Raw genomic sequence first — 19,321 nt, 5'->3', positions numbered from 1 at the left:
TTTAGCTCTTTACCTCTTATTGCTATCACCTCCCAGCTTCCTGCTAGGACTTCACCACCTCCCCCCCCCCACCTGGTTTTATCTATCACCAGCTTGTATTCCTGATATTCAGATTTCTGCACCTTTCCTCTCCAGCCCCGATGAAGGGTCTCAGCCTGAAACATCAACTGTTTATTCCACTCCAGAGATGCTGCCATCCAGAGATCCTTTTCATTTCGTTATTCACAATTTTTCTCTGTTGTCTTTGAGAGTTTTTCAAAGCTTGTTCTGCTTGTCTTGTACTGTGGGTACTGGGTGCAATGTCCTTGTACAAGCCCTCACAAATTCTTCCTGCAAATGATGTCTGATTGGTTTAATTTTTTTCTTGTTATCTTTCCCCATTTTTTCTCTATACAGTGACTTCCTGATTCTTCCCGGTTTCATTGACTTCGCTGCAGATGAAGTGGTGAGTTAAAAGTCCTACATTTCCAGTCAGGTGCAAGGAGCAGGACTGGTGAATAATGAAGTCAGCCAACATTAGGGGCGGCATGGTAGCATAGTGGTTAGCGCAATGTTTTACAGTACCAGTGACCCGCGTTCATTTCCCATCACTGCCTGTAAGGAATTTTATATTGTAGGAATGTTAACAAAAATCAACACGAGTGAGTTACTTCTAATGTACACTTTATTACCCACAAACAAATAGATAGATAGATAAATATACTTTATTGATCCCGAGGGAAATTGGGTTTCGTTACAGCTGTACCAACCAAGAATAGAGCATAAATATAGCAATACAACAACCACAAACAATCAAACAACAATATGCAAACTATGCCAGCTGGAAATAAGTCCAGAACCAGCCTATTGGCTCAGGGTGTCTGACCCTGCAGATGGTGACCTATCAGAAAAAAAACGCACTCCCAAAATGTAATAACGTACAACGTAACTCATAACATACACGGCGAACTTAACCCTTAACAATCTGGGTGAATGCTACCTAATGAAATTAAGCAGCCCCTACACATGCACCCCACCTCCTCCCCCAGAATGCACCCTAGCAGACAATGTCAGGCGAGCAGAGGCCCGCAAAACTCAGCCGAACGCACTCCTGTTTTCATGGGCTAGTGTTGAGGAGGAAGAACGAACAGTCAATATCAGAAGGTCTGGAGGTGAGAGGCTGGTGCCTCTGTGGGGGTTGTGCTACATCCATTGGAGAGTCCAGGTCCAAATGGGCAGGTTAGCCGATCCACTGAAACACTGTCTGGAATTCCAAAGTCCAGCATAAAAACTTGTCCCCTGCTTCTGTCAGGTGGAACGGGCCATCATAAGGTGGTCGCAGGGGGCCCCTAAGTCCATCATGATGCACAAACACACATTTCGCCTCCTACAGACCCAGCAACAGACTGCGGCAGGCTATACTGCGTTGTGGGCACTGCAACAAAAGATTTGGTGCTGTCCATAAAAGCTGACTGCTGCTGTGAAGCGGACCATGGGACCGCGGATGCTGGGAGAAACTCTCCCAGCATCCACAGGGGTTGCCTGAAAACCAGCTCTGCAGAAGAAGGCTGAAGGTCATCCTTAGGGGTTGTCCTCAGGCCCAACATGACCCACGGCAGTCTGTTCACCCAACAACTGTTGCTGAGGTATGCAGGCAGAGCGATTTTCATTGAACAGTGGAACTGCTCGTACAGGCTGTTGACCTAAGGGTGAGAAGCTGTGGTCCAGTGCGTTTTGACCCCCAGGTCACAGGCAACCACACACCAAAGCTCGGATGTAAACTGCTAAAAAGATACCTGATGGGATGCCAAACTGAGCAATTCACGAGCCAACGAATGCCTGCGTTGGATGACAACGGCATTGCTTCTGGTCAGCATGCGGGATGGGGACAATGGGCCAAGTAAATCTACGTTCACGTGGTCGATATGCTGCTGAGGTACTGCAAGTACTAGGCCAGCCCCTGACATCCTTCTTAAGCCCATGTCACACAAACTTTCCTGTCACCAGTTTCTGCGATGCCCTCCGGCCCAGGTGAGAAAGCCCATGGACCACATTGAAAGCGTGCCCTAACTAGCCTGGGTCGCCCTATTGATACATCACAGAGTAGTGAAACGCTGCTGTCACCGAAAGCAACGTCCACCAATTTCAGCCCTGTGTCTGCCGAATGCAGCGCCCGCACACTCGGGTCCAAATCTGATCTGCTGCCATCTGACTGTTGTCCACACCCAAGTGGACAGCACCAGTGAAGGACCAGGAAAGGCAGTGAGCCACAGGGTTCTGCATCCCCGCGACAGGCTGGATGTCTGTAGTGAGCATTGAAATAAAAGAAAGATGGTGCTGCTGTCGAGCAGACCAAGGTTCAGAGACATTAGCCATGGCGAATACTAGGGGCTTATGATCCACAAAAGCCGTAAGTGAACAGCCTTCTAGGAGAAAATGAAAATGCCACACTGCCGTGTACAGGCTGAGAAGCTCACAGTCGAAAGTGGCGTCCTTGTGCTCGCAGGGGTGAAATCAACAGCTAAAAAAGGCGAGAGGCTGCCAAAAGCTATTGACCAACTGCTTATGCACCACGCCAACCGTGCAACCCGACGCATCCCTGGTGAGAGCAATCGGCACGTCGGAAGGGGTGCACCATCAGCGCTGCATTAGACAATGTCTGCATAGTGTCCGAGAATGCCTTGGACCTTTCTTCCATCTGCTGCACTGATTCCCCGTGGGGGAATTGCCCCTGCTGCACTGATTCCCCAGGGAGGGGGGGAGAATTGCCCCTGCTGCACTGATTCCCCGCGGGGGAATGGCCCCCGCTGCACTGATTCCCCGGGGAGGGGGGAGAATTGCCCCTGCTGCACTGATTCCCCGCGGGGGAATTGCCCCTGCTGCATTGATTCCCCGCGGGGGAATGGCCCCCGCTGCACTGATTCCCCGGGGAGGGGGGAGAATTGCCCCCGCTGCACTGATTCCCCGTGGGGGAATTGCCCCCGCTGCACTGATTCCCCGGGGAGGGGGGAGAATTGCCCCTGCTGCATTGATGCAGCGTCCGAGGAAATCAACCATTGACCGTCCAAACTGGCACTCGCCGGGTTGATGATAAGACCATGCTAAGGCATTCAAAAAGGGTCCTTAAGTGTAAGAGATGTTAGTGCTTAAAGGAGCTGGTTACCAAAAAGTCATCTAGGTAAACAGAACAGGAATGACAAATTCCTGCAAGCACTGTCCTTGAGGCACTGAAAGGTATGTGCCACGTTCTTCAGCCTGAATAGCATTCAAAGGAACTCAATCAAATCAAACTGTGTAATAACAGCAACGTTAGGAATGTCACTCGGCTGGACAGGGACCTGGTGATAACCGTGAACAACGTCCACCTTTGAGAAAATAACTTTCCTGCCAGGTGGTCAGAGAAATCCTGCATGTGCAGGATCAGGTATCGGTCAGGGGTCTTGGCGTCATTGAAGTGGCAGTAGTCGCCACATGGACGCCCCCTGCCCCCTGCCCCCTGATTTTCACATGATGTGGAGAGGGGAGCCCGTGGACTGCTGGACTGCCTGACGATGCCCAGGCGCTCCATGGCGTCAAACTCAGACGGCGACGGCTAGCTTCTCCAGGTTAAGGTGCCTGGCGGAGGTGTGAACGGGTGTGCTGGTGGTGAGGATCTGGTGCTTCACCCGTGCTTAGCAGTGGAAGAGCTGAAGGTAGGCTCGGTCAGGTCCGGGAACTCAGCGAGGAGGTAGAGGAAGTTGTCGGAGGTGGAAAGGGTGCTGGACAACTTTGAAGTGCTGGTGGTGCTGGATGTGCTGGAGAGGGACTAGAAAGTCTGTGTTGAGGCATCTACTCTGGACATCACCGGGAAGGCTGTTGGTGCAGAGGAAGTCGGCCCCAGCAGGGGTATGGACACCACCGCCAACACAAAGTGCCAGCGGAACTTCTGCTTGCCAAAGCACAATGCCATCTTGCGCTTACCAAAAGTCTCGATGGCGCTGCCATTTGCAGCCTCAAAAGACAGTCCCTATTCCCCAGTTCATATGTCCAACTTAAGACGCGGGCAGGACACTCACTTGAGCGCCTGTGTCACAGAGGAAGTGGCATCTGGAAACAGTCTGTAACTGCCTGACCTGCCGATGGCCATAGCAGCTAATGGGCAATGGCCGTTCCATTTCTCAACACCTTGAACCCCTAGGGTGGGTGGTGCTTCTTAGCTCTCGACCTAAATCTCTCGTGGTAGAAACACAAGGTAAGAGGCTATCGTTGAGCCCTGGCAATTGTATCATGTTCAGGAGGTGGCAAAGTTGTCCAGCCGCACGGTTGCAAAAGCTCTCTTGGTGATAGAAAACACCTTGTCAGCCTCTTGCTAGAGCCTGGAAGTCTTTGAGGGGAGATCGAGCCAGAGCCGACTGCATCTTGCCTGGTAATTGTTACAGGAAAAGCTCTTTGAAGATGAAAAATGGCTCATGTCCGCCAAGGAGGGACAACATGTGGTCCAACGACTCCAACAACCTGAAGTCGCCTAAGCCAGGCAGTGAGAGGAGCTGACGGGCACGCTCAGACTTGGAAAGTCCGAAAGTCTCTGGAAGGAGTTGCTTAACGGTATTGTACCTGCCAACTTCCAGGGATACTGTAAGACACTCATCACCCTGGTCACCATAGAGCTGTCTAACGCTGCAACAATGTAGTAGTATTTCGTGTCGTTTTGCGAGAGTCCCCGCACTGCGAACTGGGCCTCTGCCTGAGAGTGTCGACAAAAATCAACATGAGTGTAATTACTTCTAACGCACTTTATTACCCGCAAACAAATGGCAACATGATATATATCAGAAAAAACACTGCCCCCAAAACATAATAACTTACCACATAACGCATAACATACACGGCGAACTTAACCCTTTACAGTCTGTGCAAAATCTGCGTAATGACCTTGAGGGTTTCCTCTAGGTGCTCCGGTTTCTTCCCACAGTCCAAAGATATACTGGTTGGTAGGTTAATTGGTCATTGTAAATTGTCCAGTGATTATGGACAGCATGGCTCGAAGGGCGGGGCGGGCCTGTTCCGTGCTGTATACCAATAAATGAAATAAATTAGATCTGCAGAATACTATTAGAGAAATTGGAAGTCTAGGATAAAGGCTGATTTATACTTCTGCGTAGGCTCTACGCCGTTGTGAGCATTTATACTTGTGCAATGGTGTGTGTGCATCGCTCTGCAATTCACTGCCAAAACGCTAGTTGGCGGGGTTTCTATGCCACTGTGTTAAGTTTCTTTGTGTACTTCAAACAACGGCGGCTGAAACTGAGCGCATCATGTTGGAGTTGGAGCTAATAAATGTTGAACAAGCGTTACTTTTATTGAAATTACAGCAACGCAGAAAAGAGAGAAGACGTCGGAGGAGATGGTGTGTACGACCATTGAACGGATTGAGGCAGAAGGAGGGTGAATTTTCTGTGCTTGTCCGGCCACTGAGAGATATGGACGAGGAAATGCATTTCGAATATTTTCAGATGTTGGCAGGCAGATTTGACGATTTGATGAGAAGAAGCAACCGAAAATGTGAAGCTACCAAGTGGACCAATCACAGTTGTTGCGGTCTGCATGGCTGCGACGCGTAGTTACATTTTTGGGGAGGTGCGCGTCAGGCTACGGTGTAGAGTACGCGGCTACGCCGTTCCTACGGTGTAGATTCAACGCAGAAGTATGAAAATTGGCCTTAAGACTCAGTGCTTTAGCTTCCAGTCTGTAATTCACTCGAGGGTATCCTTTTATTGGATTCAGCTTATAATTTGTTTTTCCCAGGGTTCAGATCATTTCCCCAATCCTTAACCTATTGATTTGATTGATTGAATGTATGTGTGTTATTTTATACATAAACTTCTAAATCCCTAAATTAAACTTTGGCTGATAACTAAGTCATTTCAGGTTTTTAATTCAGCAATGTACTTTATACTTTATTGTCGCCAAACAATTGATACTAGAACGTACAATCATCACAGCGATATTTGATTCTGCAGTTTCTGCTCCCTGGATTACAAATATTAATTATTAAAGATAGTAAAAATTAGTAAATATTAAAAATTTAAATTATAAATCATAAATAGAAAATAGAAAATTGGAAAGTAAGGTAGTGCAAAAAAAACCGAGAGGCAGGTCCGGATATTTGGAGGGTACGGGCCAGATCCAGGTCAGGATCCGTTCAGCAGTCTTATCACAGTTGGAAAGAAGCTGTTCCCAAATCTGGCCGTACGAGTCTTCAAGCTCCTGAGCCTTCTCCTGGAGGGAAGAGGGATGAAAAGTGTGTTGGCTGGGTGGATCGTGTATGGGGTACAGATTGCATGATAAAACAAGTAGAGCTGATTCAGACAGATTGTATCTCACCAACAGGACCTGACTTCTGCTCTCACCAAAAAAATTACCCTGAAGACTCCCCTTGTCTCCTCTCCCATGGATACCGTTACAGAATCCAGTATGGCAATTGCTATGGGGGTGAGTATCAAGAAAATAAGACTACACTATTTTCTTTATGGGTGTAACATTAGCCAGTAGAAACAGTGGTTGCCAAAGGGAAAATAATTTTATGCATGAAATGGAATGTGAACATTTAATGGGTATTGGAATCGGAGTCAGTATCATGAAAAATAAATTGCACTCCTTGAGGAACAAAGCAGGGGAGTGATCTTAATTGAGTAATAGTAATAACTTTATTTATATAGCACCTTTCATACATTAACTTGCAGACTCAAAGTACTTTACATAGATTGTAAACTAAATCTATGTAGTCATAACAGTATGAGACAAAATTAAAAACCGTAAGTTTCTGCAAACAACTGTTCAACTACAAACGGAAGTTTCTTGTGAGTTCTCTTTTGGATCTATTACTGATCTCTAACAACTGAAATTCATGCAAATTTTACCCTATTAAAATCATTCTTAATCCAGAGAAAAGATCCCCTGACTGCTTGGATTTAAGAAATTATCTTCTCTATCTGGGTATCACTCTTTAATCTTTATCACCTCCCGGTGCTGTGATAATCATTCTTGTAATATGAAGACCAGAACTGTGCACAGTATTATTCTCAAGGTTTGAGATATTTTGGTGATTGTCTGCCTTGTACTGACAATTCCCATTCTGCAGTTGCTTCTTATAATGCTAGCTTTGCAAAGTTACAGACTATTAACGTAAGTTATTAACATACACTGTTAATTACCCCTAGTATGTAGATGTATGGGAGAATCTGGAGGGAGTTTTGGGAATATGGAGAGAATAGTGATAGTGTAGCTATAGCATGAATGGGTGCTTAGTGAACAGAGTGAACTCACTGGGCCAAAGGAATTGTTGCAATGTTGTTTGGGTGTAAATTAACCCAGATTTCTACTCTGACTTGTCCTGGGCTCCCATGTTCAGTTTGTGCAAGAAGAGCTATAAATTTATATAGGGATCCAAGAATGTTTGATGGGACAGAGTGGAGGGAGCTTTATTCTGCATTCAATATCTGCTGTTTTTGCAAACGGAGCAGTTTAGAGTGGCTATTTGTCTATCTAAACTGCACATTACTCCTCTGAATGGAGGCATAGCATGGCAGGTTGCATTCAATGATTACTTGACACATGATAAATCTGATAGTGCTTTCATATTCTGTCATTTTCCTTATAGTTAATGGGTGGAATTGGATTCATCCATCACAACTGCACCCCGGAGTTTCAAGCTAACGAGGTCCGCAAAGTCAAGGTAGGCTCCACTTGCGTGTTTGTATGGTTCACTTTATCATGACTGGCTTTTCAGATTTAGAAGAGTTGAAATTAGTTGTAAGATAGTTGCTCATTTTATTGATTTAAATGAGGATTTGCTTAAACATATTTAGCTGTACTACTGCTGCATTGTTTATAGTGAGTTTAGTGTGACAGAAAATAACTGACACAAGGGGTTCTGCAGATGCTGGAAATCTTGAGCAACATATAACAAGATGCTTGAGGAACTCAGCAAGTCAAGCAGCATCTACGGAGGGAAATAAACAGTCGACATTTTAGGCCAGTGTTCTTCATTAGGACTGGAAAGGAAGCACACAAGCCAGAATAAAAAGGTGGGTGGAGAGGAAGGAGTGCAGGCTGGCAGGGGAAAGGTGAGAACAGATGAGGGAGAAGGTGGGTGGCTGGGGCGGGGGGATGATGTGAGAAGCTTGGGGGTAATATTGGGCAGAGGTAAAGGGCTGAAGAAGAAGGAATATGACAGGTGAGAACAGTGAAATAAAGGGAAGGAGGTGGGAACTCAGTGACGGCAGGAAAATGAGAGCGGGGAGGAGAGAGAAACGTTGAGAGAGCCCACAGAATGAGAGGAAAACAAAGTTAAGGTGGTTGAGGGGAAGGAACGGAGAGGAGTGGTTACTGGAAGTTGGAGAAAATAATGTTCATGCCATTATGAAAATAACTGATGTTCTCTATCATACTCCACCATAAAAAATCTGTACCTTTAGTTTGCTGAGTTGCACTTTTGTGTCTTGGTTTGAAACAAGGGATTCAATTTCTTGCCAGAATGTGTAGATAAATCCAGGCTGACATTTCCAAAGAATATAAGGGATAGCTGAGAGTCTACAAATACTACAGGTCCATGATTTTTGTTTCCTTCTGATTTATCCCTCATGAGTAGCTCTCTGCTTTTTGTATTTTTTCTCTGAAATTTTCACATTTCCTTTTCCTATCAAACTATATATCACTGATGAAATTGGTGGTCAAAATTTGGTGTCACAGTTGCGTAGAGGTTAGTGTAATGCTTTACAGCGCTAGCGACCTGGATTCAATTCCCACTCTGTCTGCAGGGAGTTTGTGTGTACTTTCAGTAGCCGTGTGGGTTTCTTTAGGGTGCTCTGGTTTCCTCCTACAGTCCAAATACGTAGGTTAATTGGTCATTGTAAATTGTTCTGTGATTGGAGTAGGGCTAAATAGATGGGTTGCTGGTTAGGCCAGAATGGCCTATTCTGCTCTGTATCTCAAAATGAATAAGTATTCTTTGTTCATAAAATCACTCTGAAGATATCCGTTTTCACAAATGATTGTTGTGACCTCCCATTCCCATTCCAATATCCATGGCTTCCTCCACTGTCGTGATGAGGCCACACTTAGGCTGAAGGAACAACACCTTGTATTCCGCTTGGCTACGATAGCATGCATATTGATTTCTTAAACTTCCAGTAATGCCCCCATTCCCACCCTCCTTCACCATTTCCCATCTCCTTACCCACCCATCGGCTCCCTCTGGTGCTTCTCCCACCTTTTCTTTCTTCCATAAACCTCTGTCTCTTTCATCAATCAACTTCCTAGCTCTTTACATCATCCCTCACCCTCCTGGTTTCACTTACCACCTTGTGTTTCTCTCTCCCCTCCCCCCACCTTTTAAATCTACTCCTCAGCTTTCTTCTCCAGTCTTGCCAAAGGGTTTCAGCCCGAAACGTCAACTGTATTCTTCCTAGATGCCACCTGGCCTGCTAAGTTCCTCCAGCATTTTCTGTGTGTTGCTCGGATTTTCAGCATCTGCAGATTTTCTTTCGTTTGTGATTTTTTTTTAAAAGCATGATTTTGTTTTTGGAGGCACTTTCAGCTCCTCAGGCTTGCTCTGCATTCTAAATAGACATGACTGATTACATTTTGTCCCCTTGCCTTAGCTCCATTTCTCTTCTTGCTAGGTTATATACTGTTATTAAGGCATCTGTTCATCTTGCAAGACCATGGATCTGCGCCTGGAAAGTCTTCACTCTCCAGGGTGCAGGCCTGGCCAAGGTTGTATGGAAGACCAGCAGTTGCCCATGCTGCAAGTCTCCCCTCTCCACGAGACCAATGTTGTCCAAGTATTGGGCATTAGGACCCATACAGCTTGACACCAGTGTCGTCGCAGAGCAATGTGTGATTAAGTGCCTTGCTCAAGGACACAACACGTTACCTCGGCTGGGGCTCGAACTCAATGACCTTCAGGTCGCTAGTCGAATGCCTTAACCACTCGGCCACGTGCCCAAATGGTTAAGCCCTAGTACTGTTATTACTAGGTTAAGAAACTGCAGGAACTGTTCAGCAGAGCAGGTAGCATCCAGGTAAAGAGAAATAAAGTTGATGTTTGTAGTCAAACTTACTCTGTTCCTTCTTCCGTAGTTACTGTGGACCTGTTTTCTGATTTTATTGTAGCTTTTATTTTCTTGAAACCACTTGAATTGAAGGGGGGAACCTTCCAGCTTCAAGTAGTTTTTTTTTGCTGAAGAGTTTAGAAGAATCAGGAGGGAATCTCATTAAAACCTATTGGAAATTGAAGGCCTAGATAGAGTGGATGTGGAGAGGATGCTCCTATTGTGTGGAAATCTAGGACCAAAGGGCACAGCCTCAGAATACAAGGACATCCCTTTAGAACAGAGATGAGGAATTTCTTTTAGCCATGGATAGTGAAATTGTGGAATTCATTGCCACAGGTGACTATGGAGGCCAAGTTATTGGATATATTTAAAGTTGAGGTTAATAGGTTCTTGATTAGTCAATACTAAAGGTTATGTGGAGAAGTCAAGAGAATGGAGTTGAGAGCAAGAATGAATCAGCCATGATTAAATGGTGCAGCATACTCGATGGGCTGAATGGCCTAATTCCTGTCCTTTGTCTTATGATCTTCATTGATATGGTGCCAGGGTGCATATTGGGGACCATCTTTTTCTGCCCCATTAACCTGTCTTCCCATAACCCAGTGCCATTGCAAGGATATCTTCAGATGAGGCTGTTTTCAATCCCATAACCTTGCCACTTTCCTATCTATGTGCAGTTTATGTCTTTGTCTTGCCTCTTGTAGAAATTTGAGCAAGGCTTCATCACAGACCCGGTGGTCATGAGCCTCCACCACACAGTCGGAGATGTCTTTGAAGCCAAATTACGGCATGGTTTCTCAGGAATTCCAATCACAGAAACAGGCAAAATGGGAAGCAAGCTGATGGGGATCGTCACATCGCGGGACATTGACTTTCTTTCTGAGAAAGATTATGACATTGCCTTGAATGAGGTATAAAATTTACAATGATCATTATAAATGGCATATTATGCAGGCCAATGAGGTTGAAAGAGCTGTCTGTTTCTTACTCAGTACTACACATGCAGGATTAATTGCCTCTGAAGTCAGAAGACTGTGGGTATAATTACTACGACAGAATTTTCACCTGTTGATCTCTAAGGTAAACTTAAGGATAGACATAAAAGGAGCATTATGAATTATTCTTGTAGTTGAGGTCTATATTTGTCCTTTGTCTGTTTGTTATTGGCTCAGTGCAGTGACGCAGCTGGTAGAGCTGCTTCCTCAGTAACAGCAACCTAGGTTCAGTCCTAACCTGTTTGTGGAATTTGCCAGTTCTCCCTTTGAACAAGCATGTTTGCCCCACATTCAAAAACATGCTAATTAATAGGGTAGTTGGCTACAGTAGATCACCCTAGCAGTGTTGGGGAATGGTAGAACCTGAGGGGAGTTGATGGGAATAAAATTGGATTATTGGGAATGAAAGCTGGTTGTCACCAATGGTCAAAGGACTTATTTTTGTGTACATGATATATCATCATTTAAAAATTTAAAAAATACAATTATCTGGTCATCTTTATATCGTTCGTTGTTCATTGGTCCTGTTTACAGTTACTGTTGTATAGATTTGCTAAGTATGCTCGGAGGAAAAAAAATTTCTCAGGATTGTATGTAGTGATGTGTATGTACTCTGTTAATGAATTTTTATTTCGGACTTTGTACTTTGACTGCAGAATGAGTGTTGGTGCCAGACAGGGTGGTTTGAGTATCTCAGACCCTGTTGATCTGGGATTTTCACACACAACAGTTTCTAGAGTTTACAGACAATGGTGTGAAAAACAATTTTTAAAAAAATCTAGTAGTGAGCGGCAGTTCTGTGGATGAAAATGCCTTGTTAATGAGAGTGGTCAGAGGAGAATGGCCAGACTGGTTCAAGCTAACAGGAAGGTGACAGTAACTCAAATAAGCACAAGTTACCACTGTGATGTGCAGAAGAGCATCACTGAACACATAACATGTCAAACCTTGAAGTGGATAGGCTATAGCAGCAGAAGACCATGAACATACACTGTGACCCCACTTTGTTAGGTAGAGGAGGTACCTAATAAAGTGGCTGTTCCATGTGTAGCTGTGCCTATTACAAGAGGTGAAGTGGAATCTGTAGGAGATATGGGGCCCTGTAAAGTGTATGCAGTCACTCAAGTGTTGCCTTTTCCATGCTCAGGTGATGACGAAGCGAGAAGACCTGGTTGTTGCACCAGCTGGTGTGACCCTCAAGGAAGCCAATGAAATTCTACAACGTAGCAAGAAAGGTTCGAATGTTATATTTCTGCGCTCGTTGGATGGGGCAATGAGGTTGCTCTGGGATGGACAGTGGGTGGGGCTGATTTCCTGTATGAGAGGAATGTCCTTCGGTACTGATGAGAGGTTCACTGAAAATGATGTGAGGTCTGTGGAGTGGAGAAAGTCCATGGATATCGTGTGATTGGTTGAGAGGGGTGGATGTCCATGGGGAATACAGTATGTGAGATGGGGAACTTATTTATTGAGATACAATGCGGAATAGGCCCTTTCATCTCTTTGAGCCACACTACCAAGCAACCTACCAATTTAACCCTAGCCTATTTATTGGGACAATTTACCGTGACCAATTAACCTACTAACCGGTATGTCTTTGGACTGTGGGAGGAAGCTAGAACACCTGGAGAAGACCCACATATTCCACATGGAGCCTGGACAGACTCCTTACAGATTTGTGGATATGTTGCATGGAGAGGAGGAACAGGGGCAATTATGATGGCACTCTGTCCACAGGAGTAGGAGGCAGGATGCTAGTATGGTTTTTGCTTTTCCTGTCTTGGCTGTGGAGCCCAGCCTCGTGGCTTGAATTTTTTTTAATCCTTCTATCTTTCCTTCAGGGAAGTTGCCTATCGTTAATGACATGGATGAGCTTGTCTCAATCATTGCACGAACAGACTTGAAAAAGAACCGAGATTACCCATTGGCGTCGAAAGATTCACGGAAGCAGCTGCTCTGTGGTGCAGCCATTGGAACACGGGAGGATGATAAATATCGGCTGGACCTGTTGATGCAGGCAGGGGTGGATGTTGTTGTCTTGGTAAGAACAAAGTGGGAACTTGTAGTCATATGCCCGCTGGAGCTAGGTGGTCAGCCTGGAGCCCTGAGATCAGGCTCCATTCATATGCATTCACTCAACAATGACTCACTGAGTCAGTGGGTCACACCCTGCTCCCTGAAGCCAATGTTCATAGGTGAAGTTCCACTGCACAGCCATTAACTTCAATGCAGGTCTGCACTCCAGTGTGAGACTGACACAGTGCTGTGCTTGTAGAGGTGACCTCATTCAGATAAGATAGTAAAACCACAACCCTGTTTTCATTTTCTGGTGACTGTTAATTATTTCCCTTTGAAGGGGTTTGTAATGTTTATTTGCCATTGTTTACAGGATTCTTCCCAAGGAAACTCTGTGTTCCAGATAAGCATGATTCGATACATAAAGCAGAAATACCCAGAGTTGCAGGTGGTTGGTGGGAATGGTAAGTGAAAATCAGCACTTTATCCTCTTCTGACCCACCATCAGATCATTAGTGTTAGATGGCTGAATTGGTAGCATAGCAGTTTGCATGTTATTACAGTGTCAGCGATCTGGGTTCGTTTCCACAGCTGTCTGTAAGGAGCTTGTCTATTTTCCCCATGACCTTATGGGGTGCCTCCGGGTCCTCCCACATTCTAAAGATGTACCGGTTAGTGGCTTAGCGACATGGGTGTAATTGGGTGGCACAGGATCGGCGGGGTTACCATGTTCTAAATAAGAATAAATAAATAAATTCAGAGTGACGTTTCATTGTAATACTAACGAAGATTGTACATGGATACGGCTAAAATGTTTCTTTAGGCCAAATATTCTTTTCTTGTCCTTCTATAGCTCAGTGAGCAAAGTGACCTGATCGCTCTCACTCTCTCCTACTCTGTTCGTTATGAAGCCAATGAGGACATCCCCGTGTTTGTCAGTGAAGGGGGTTACTGTCTCCTACTTTGTGGGCAGCTCGGGTCATTAGGAGACCTGATGGTTCATTCACTGTTGAGTACATTGCTTCTTTTTTGTCTTCACAGTGGTAACTGCTGCACAAGCCAAAAACCTGATTGACGCTGGAGTGGATGGTCTACGGGTTGGGATGGGGTGTGGCTCAATCTGCATCACTCAGGAAGGTACGTCTGGGGCATGCACTTGGAGAGGCGCGGTGAGGGACTAGTTGGGATAGCAGAATACATCCAGCTTTCCCTTAAACAGGGATCCAGATGCTTTCCAAGCTTAATGAAACTAACGTGCCCAAATTGGGTTCTTTAGTGCTTGAGAATCTTGTTTTCAGTAGTTTATTTCACAGCAAACAGCCGGATATAATTTAGAATAGCTGATGCAGAAGAAGCAAAGTGCTGATAGTTGGTGACTGGGATATGATGCAAATCTTCAGCCTGCTCCACCATCATGTTACATTGCGCCTAATCTGTAGCAACTCTAGCATTTTTTACCTTCGTTCCATGTTCTTTACGAAGCAGATCTGTCGACCTCAGTGTAAGGAGTTCCAGTTATTTATCTCTGCTCCATGTTCTGTTTGCCCCATTCTCATCAGGGAGGAGGTTACATAGCATACTCGCTGGGACCATCAGAATCAAAACCAGTTACTTTCCCCAAGCAGTAAGGCTGATCAGTACCTCCACTCATTAACCCACCCCTCCACAACTTTCAACCACCATTACTTTATCAGCTCCTGTCAGAGTCGTCTTATGTAGACTCTCCTGTGCCAAGCGTCACTATGGATGTACAAATAATGTATGTATAATAAGCTATCTTATGTATTTATACTTATTGTGGGTTTTATTTTGTTGTATCTAGAGTAACAATTATTTTATTTTCCTTTATACTTGGGTACTGGAAATGACATTAAACAATCTTGAACTTGAATTTCTTAATCAAATAAGATCTGTCAACTTCAGTGTAAGAAGTTCCCATTGACCCCTCGGAACTGTGACCCATCCAGAACTCAACTGCCATTCCTGTGAGACCTAATCTTTAGGCTGGTGCCTTTTTGTTGGCAGACTCCTCCATCAGATCGCAAGATGCCCTCTACCACCTCTGTGAAATCCTTTTGCCATCTTAAAACATGTCAGTTGGATCACTTCTCAACTTCGAGTGTAAGCAATAAATACAAGCTTACTTCAACATTCAACAGGATTATGATTAATCTGTTGGCCCCAACTCTATTTTCCCATAACACTTGGTTCCACTTTGGTGCAAAAATCTGCCCATTTCTCTGGGATAGAGAATTTAAAAGATTCACGGCTGTTTTGAAAATAAATTCCTAATCTTTGATTCAGATGTTGAGACAATGCTTCCTTTTCCAGCATTTGAATATTTTCAAAATTCAAGTTTATTGTCATTCAATTGTACACATGTGTACCCCCAAACGAAACAATGTTCCTTTGGACCAAGGTGCACAACACAGTACATATAACTCACACATAACTTGGTGGTGGCAGGTAGTCTTTGTGTTTCAATAAGATCCTGTCTCATTTCTATAAGCTCTGTGAAACAGGCCAATCTGCTCTGTTTTTCCTTACAAAATAGCATTTTCATCTCGGGAATCAATCTCTGAGATTGAAATTTGTGCAACTATGCAGGGAAATAATGGGAGTGGGAATGAGACTAATAGGATTGCTCCCCTGGTATCTGATATGGCCGTCACGGACTGAGTAGCCTCTTCGATGCCATTAAATATATAAGATCTTAAGAATACTTAAACCTCCCTCTGAACTCTAACACTTAACCATGCACAATTTAAATTGCCTACTTTTTTGTTTTTCCTATCACAGTGGATGTGTTCTCACTTTCCTGTCATCTTAGTACAAAGGAAAACAAGGCAAATTTATGAAAACTGTCCTCATAATTCAAACAACAGGAATTCTGCAGATGCTGGAAATTCAAGCAACACACATAAAAGTTGCTGGTGAACGCAGCAGGCCAGGCAGCATCTCTAGGAAGAGGTGCAGTTGACGTTTCAGGCCGAGACCCTTCGTCAGGACTAAGGGTCTCGGCCTGAAACGTCGACTGCACCTCTTCCTAGAGATGCTGCCTGGCCTGCTGCGTTCACCAGCAACTTTTATGTGTGTTGCTCATAATTCAATCCTTAAGTTGTTAGTATAATTCCTAGGGAAGTGGGTGCAGTTCTGCTATAGGGCAATACTGCAATTGGCCTGAGTGTGCTGCTGCCCTCTGGTGGTCATCAGCATTGCAGGCAGGCAGCAATGATTGAGGATTCTCATCTTTCCACTCGAGATACTTCTCGTGGCAACACCTAGCACATTGTGATGAATGCTGGCCTTGGTGGAGCAGTTGTGGGGCAAACCCCTCATCTGGGTACTTAAAGCCTTTTGCCTTCAGAGTCTGGTAATTTAGTTTGTGAGTTATTCTTCCTAGAATGTGGGTACCTTTGGCATGGTCACCATTTAGTGTTGATCCCTAGTTCTGTGGAGGTTCAGTAACCGGATAAATAAAACTAGAGTTCTACAGTACCGTCCATGCCTGAGGCAATGCATGTACCTCGTGTTTTGTGGTTATAATGAAGTTCAAGAATGCGGCCCGAGTCTGAATGGTTAAAAGTTCAGTTTCCTTGATATCCTCAGGAATTGAGGACACGGGAAGGAAAGGCTTTTGAAGTAATCCTGAGGTACATATATTTAAAGTTGTAATAAACATTTAGTCCTAATGAGATGGAGGAGTAAGAGTATTTTTTACTGAGATGAAGGATCAGCCATAATTGTATTGATTTGGAAAACCAGCTTGAGGATTGAGTGACTAACACCCACTCTGGTTTTCTGTGTTTCTGTTATATAATTTAGATTACATACACTGAAGTCATTGCTGGAAATGATGGGAACCGAGTCCCATGTCAGGAGTGCACAGCAACTGAATGTTTCTCGTTACTCTATCTAGTGTCAGGTTTGGAATTGTTTAACATCAACTTGCATTGATGTGAAGTGGCAGTAATCCCAAACTGTGACCTGAATCAAGTATCATTCTATCTTCTTCTGCTAATCAAATGATTTTTTTTTTTAGGTAAGGTTAGACACAACTCTTTCTATCCACCTGTCCTAGTGCCTAGTGTCACCTGGGCTGCACTTTATCCAGGAGAGCAGCCTTGATACAGTGCTAATGTCTGTGTACAGTAGGTGACATGAGAGAGAATCGGATCTGGTTGATAATCTATTATTTGTTTCCATTACAGTTATGGCATGTGGCAGACCTCAGGGTACAGCAGTATACAAAGTGGCAGAATATGCTCGTCGCTTTGGTGTTCCAGTTATTGCTGATGGTGGAATCCAGACGGTCGGCCATGTGGTGAAGGCTCTGGCTTTGGGTGCTTCAACAGGTACCATGTCAATATTATATACTTGTCCGTGTTTTGGCAAAGCTTGCCATTAAAATAAATGCATAAGATTTATAAAGTTTTAAGATTGATTTTTGGAATGCAGGTGTCATTGACAAGGTTGTTATTTATTGTCCGTCCCTATTTGCCCTTGAAAATGTGTGAGCCACTTTCAACTGCTGTAGCTCCTGTGGTGAAGGGGCTCCCACATCATTTTTGAGGAAGGAACTTCAAGGTTTACATTTAGCAATGGTGGAGCAGTTACATACTCCAAGGTGGAGATAACGTGCAACTGTGCAGCTGATGGCCTTTCAGTGTGCGTGAAGCCATAGAACCATAGAAACTACAGCACAGAAACAGGCCCTTTGGCCCTTCTTGGCTGTGCCGAACCATTTTCTGCCTAGTCCCACTGACCTGCACACGGACCATATCCCTCCATACACCTTCCATCCATGTATCTGTCCAATTTATTCTTAAATGTTAAAAAAGAACCCGCATTTACCACCTCGTCTGGCAGCCCTCGTCCCTCGTCCATTTATTGATAGAAGTCACAGGTTTCTGTTGTTGCGTTGGAAGTCCAAGTGAATGATCACAATGCATATTGTTAATGGTACACATTGTTGCTAGTGATGGAAGAAATGAATTTTTAGGGAGGTTGCAAGCTTGCTAACCACATGTGTGTTCCGGGTGGGACTGAGCTGTCAGCCTGAGGTTCCCACTTTGGAGCTGTCAGATCTGTTCAAAAGTGAGAAGTAAGTTAATTATCAAAGTATATCTATGTCACTATATACCACTCTGAGATTTATTTTCTTGTGGGCAAACTCAATAAATCCAAGAAATATAATAGAATCAATGAAAGATCACACCAAACAGGATGGACATGCAAACAATGAAAAAGACAACAAACTGCAAACACAAAAGAAATAGTAATAAATAAGTAAGCGATGAATATCAAGAACATGAGATTGAATTAAAGAGTGACTGGCACAGATCGAAGAAGAGTTAACCAACTTCAAAATCCGCAACCAATCCTCTGTTATCAGGATCATGTTAAGCTCTCTCTCCCAATCTTGCTTAATCTTAAGTGAAGGGTAGTTGTGCTGTTGTAACAATAAATTATAAATTTTCCCAATAAAACCTTTCACTAAAGGGTTCATTTTTAAAATAACATCTAACAGGTCAGAATCCTGTATATATGGAAAATTACTTAAATATTCTTGTAGAAAGTGTCTGACTTGAAGATATTGCAGGAAATGTGAATACGAGAGAGAGTATTTCGTCACTAATTTCTCAAAAGACATCTATTGGCCATCTTGGAACAGATCCATGAAGGAATAATGCAAACAACAGGAATTCTGCAGATGCTGGAAATTCAAGCAACACACATCAAAGTTGCTGGTGAACGCAGCAGGCCAGGCGGCATCTCTAGGAAGAGGTACAGTCGACGTTTCAGGCCGAAGGGTCTCGGCCTGAAACGTCGACTGTACCTCTTCCTAGAGATGCTGCCTGGCCATGAAGGAATAAGCTCCTTTATTCCTCCAAAGAAGAAAGGTAGGATCACTTAATGAAGGTTTAAATAAATAATTTTGATAAATTAAACTAATAAGTTTAAGTTTTTTGAGATTAAAAAAATTAGGAAACTGGAACCAAATTCGTAATGACTGCTTAATCACAGGATATAAATTTATATTAGCAATTTTGGCCAGTTGTACAGGTAGAGAAGCTCCTAATAATGAGGTTAAGTGAAACTTTCACAGCTTTCAATTCCAAATCAGCCCAAGGTGGTCTTTCATTTTTATTAGCCCAATATAACCAAACTCACATAGGACATATATTAACAGCCCAATAATACATTCTCAAATTATGCAGAGCAAGACCTCCA

General features: G+C 44.0%; 1 protein-coding gene across 3 annotated transcripts in view; it reads left to right on the top strand.

Moving 5' to 3' along the window:
* The window catches only part of LOC134359541 (inosine-5'-monophosphate dehydrogenase 1), a 66,033-nt gene that overhangs the window by 11,140 nt on the left and 35,572 nt on the right, over positions 1-19,321 (top strand). For all 3 annotated transcript variants that reach the window (XM_063072956.1, XM_063072954.1, XM_063072955.1), the window contains exons 2-10: positions 397-445; positions 6,349-6,450; positions 7,619-7,693; positions 10,781-10,987; positions 12,219-12,306; positions 12,913-13,112; positions 13,461-13,551; positions 14,129-14,224; positions 17,299-17,442. In XM_063072956.1, the coding sequence (XP_062929026.1) occupies positions 397-445; positions 6,349-6,450; positions 7,619-7,693; positions 10,781-10,987; positions 12,219-12,306; positions 12,913-13,112; positions 13,461-13,551; positions 14,129-14,224; positions 17,299-17,442 (1,052 nt within the window). The remainder of the gene's footprint in view (positions 1-396; positions 446-6,348; positions 6,451-7,618; positions 7,694-10,780; positions 10,988-12,218; positions 12,307-12,912; positions 13,113-13,460; positions 13,552-14,128; positions 14,225-17,298; positions 17,443-19,321) is intronic.

This window comes from Mobula hypostoma, chromosome 20 (assembly GCF_963921235.1).
Source record: "Mobula hypostoma chromosome 20, sMobHyp1.1, whole genome shotgun sequence".
NCBI classification, from domain to species: Eukaryota; Metazoa; Chordata; class Chondrichthyes; order Myliobatiformes; family Myliobatidae; genus Mobula; species Mobula hypostoma.
Note: the sequence above shows the minus strand (reverse complement) of the source record. Positions and strands in the feature narration are given on the sequence as shown.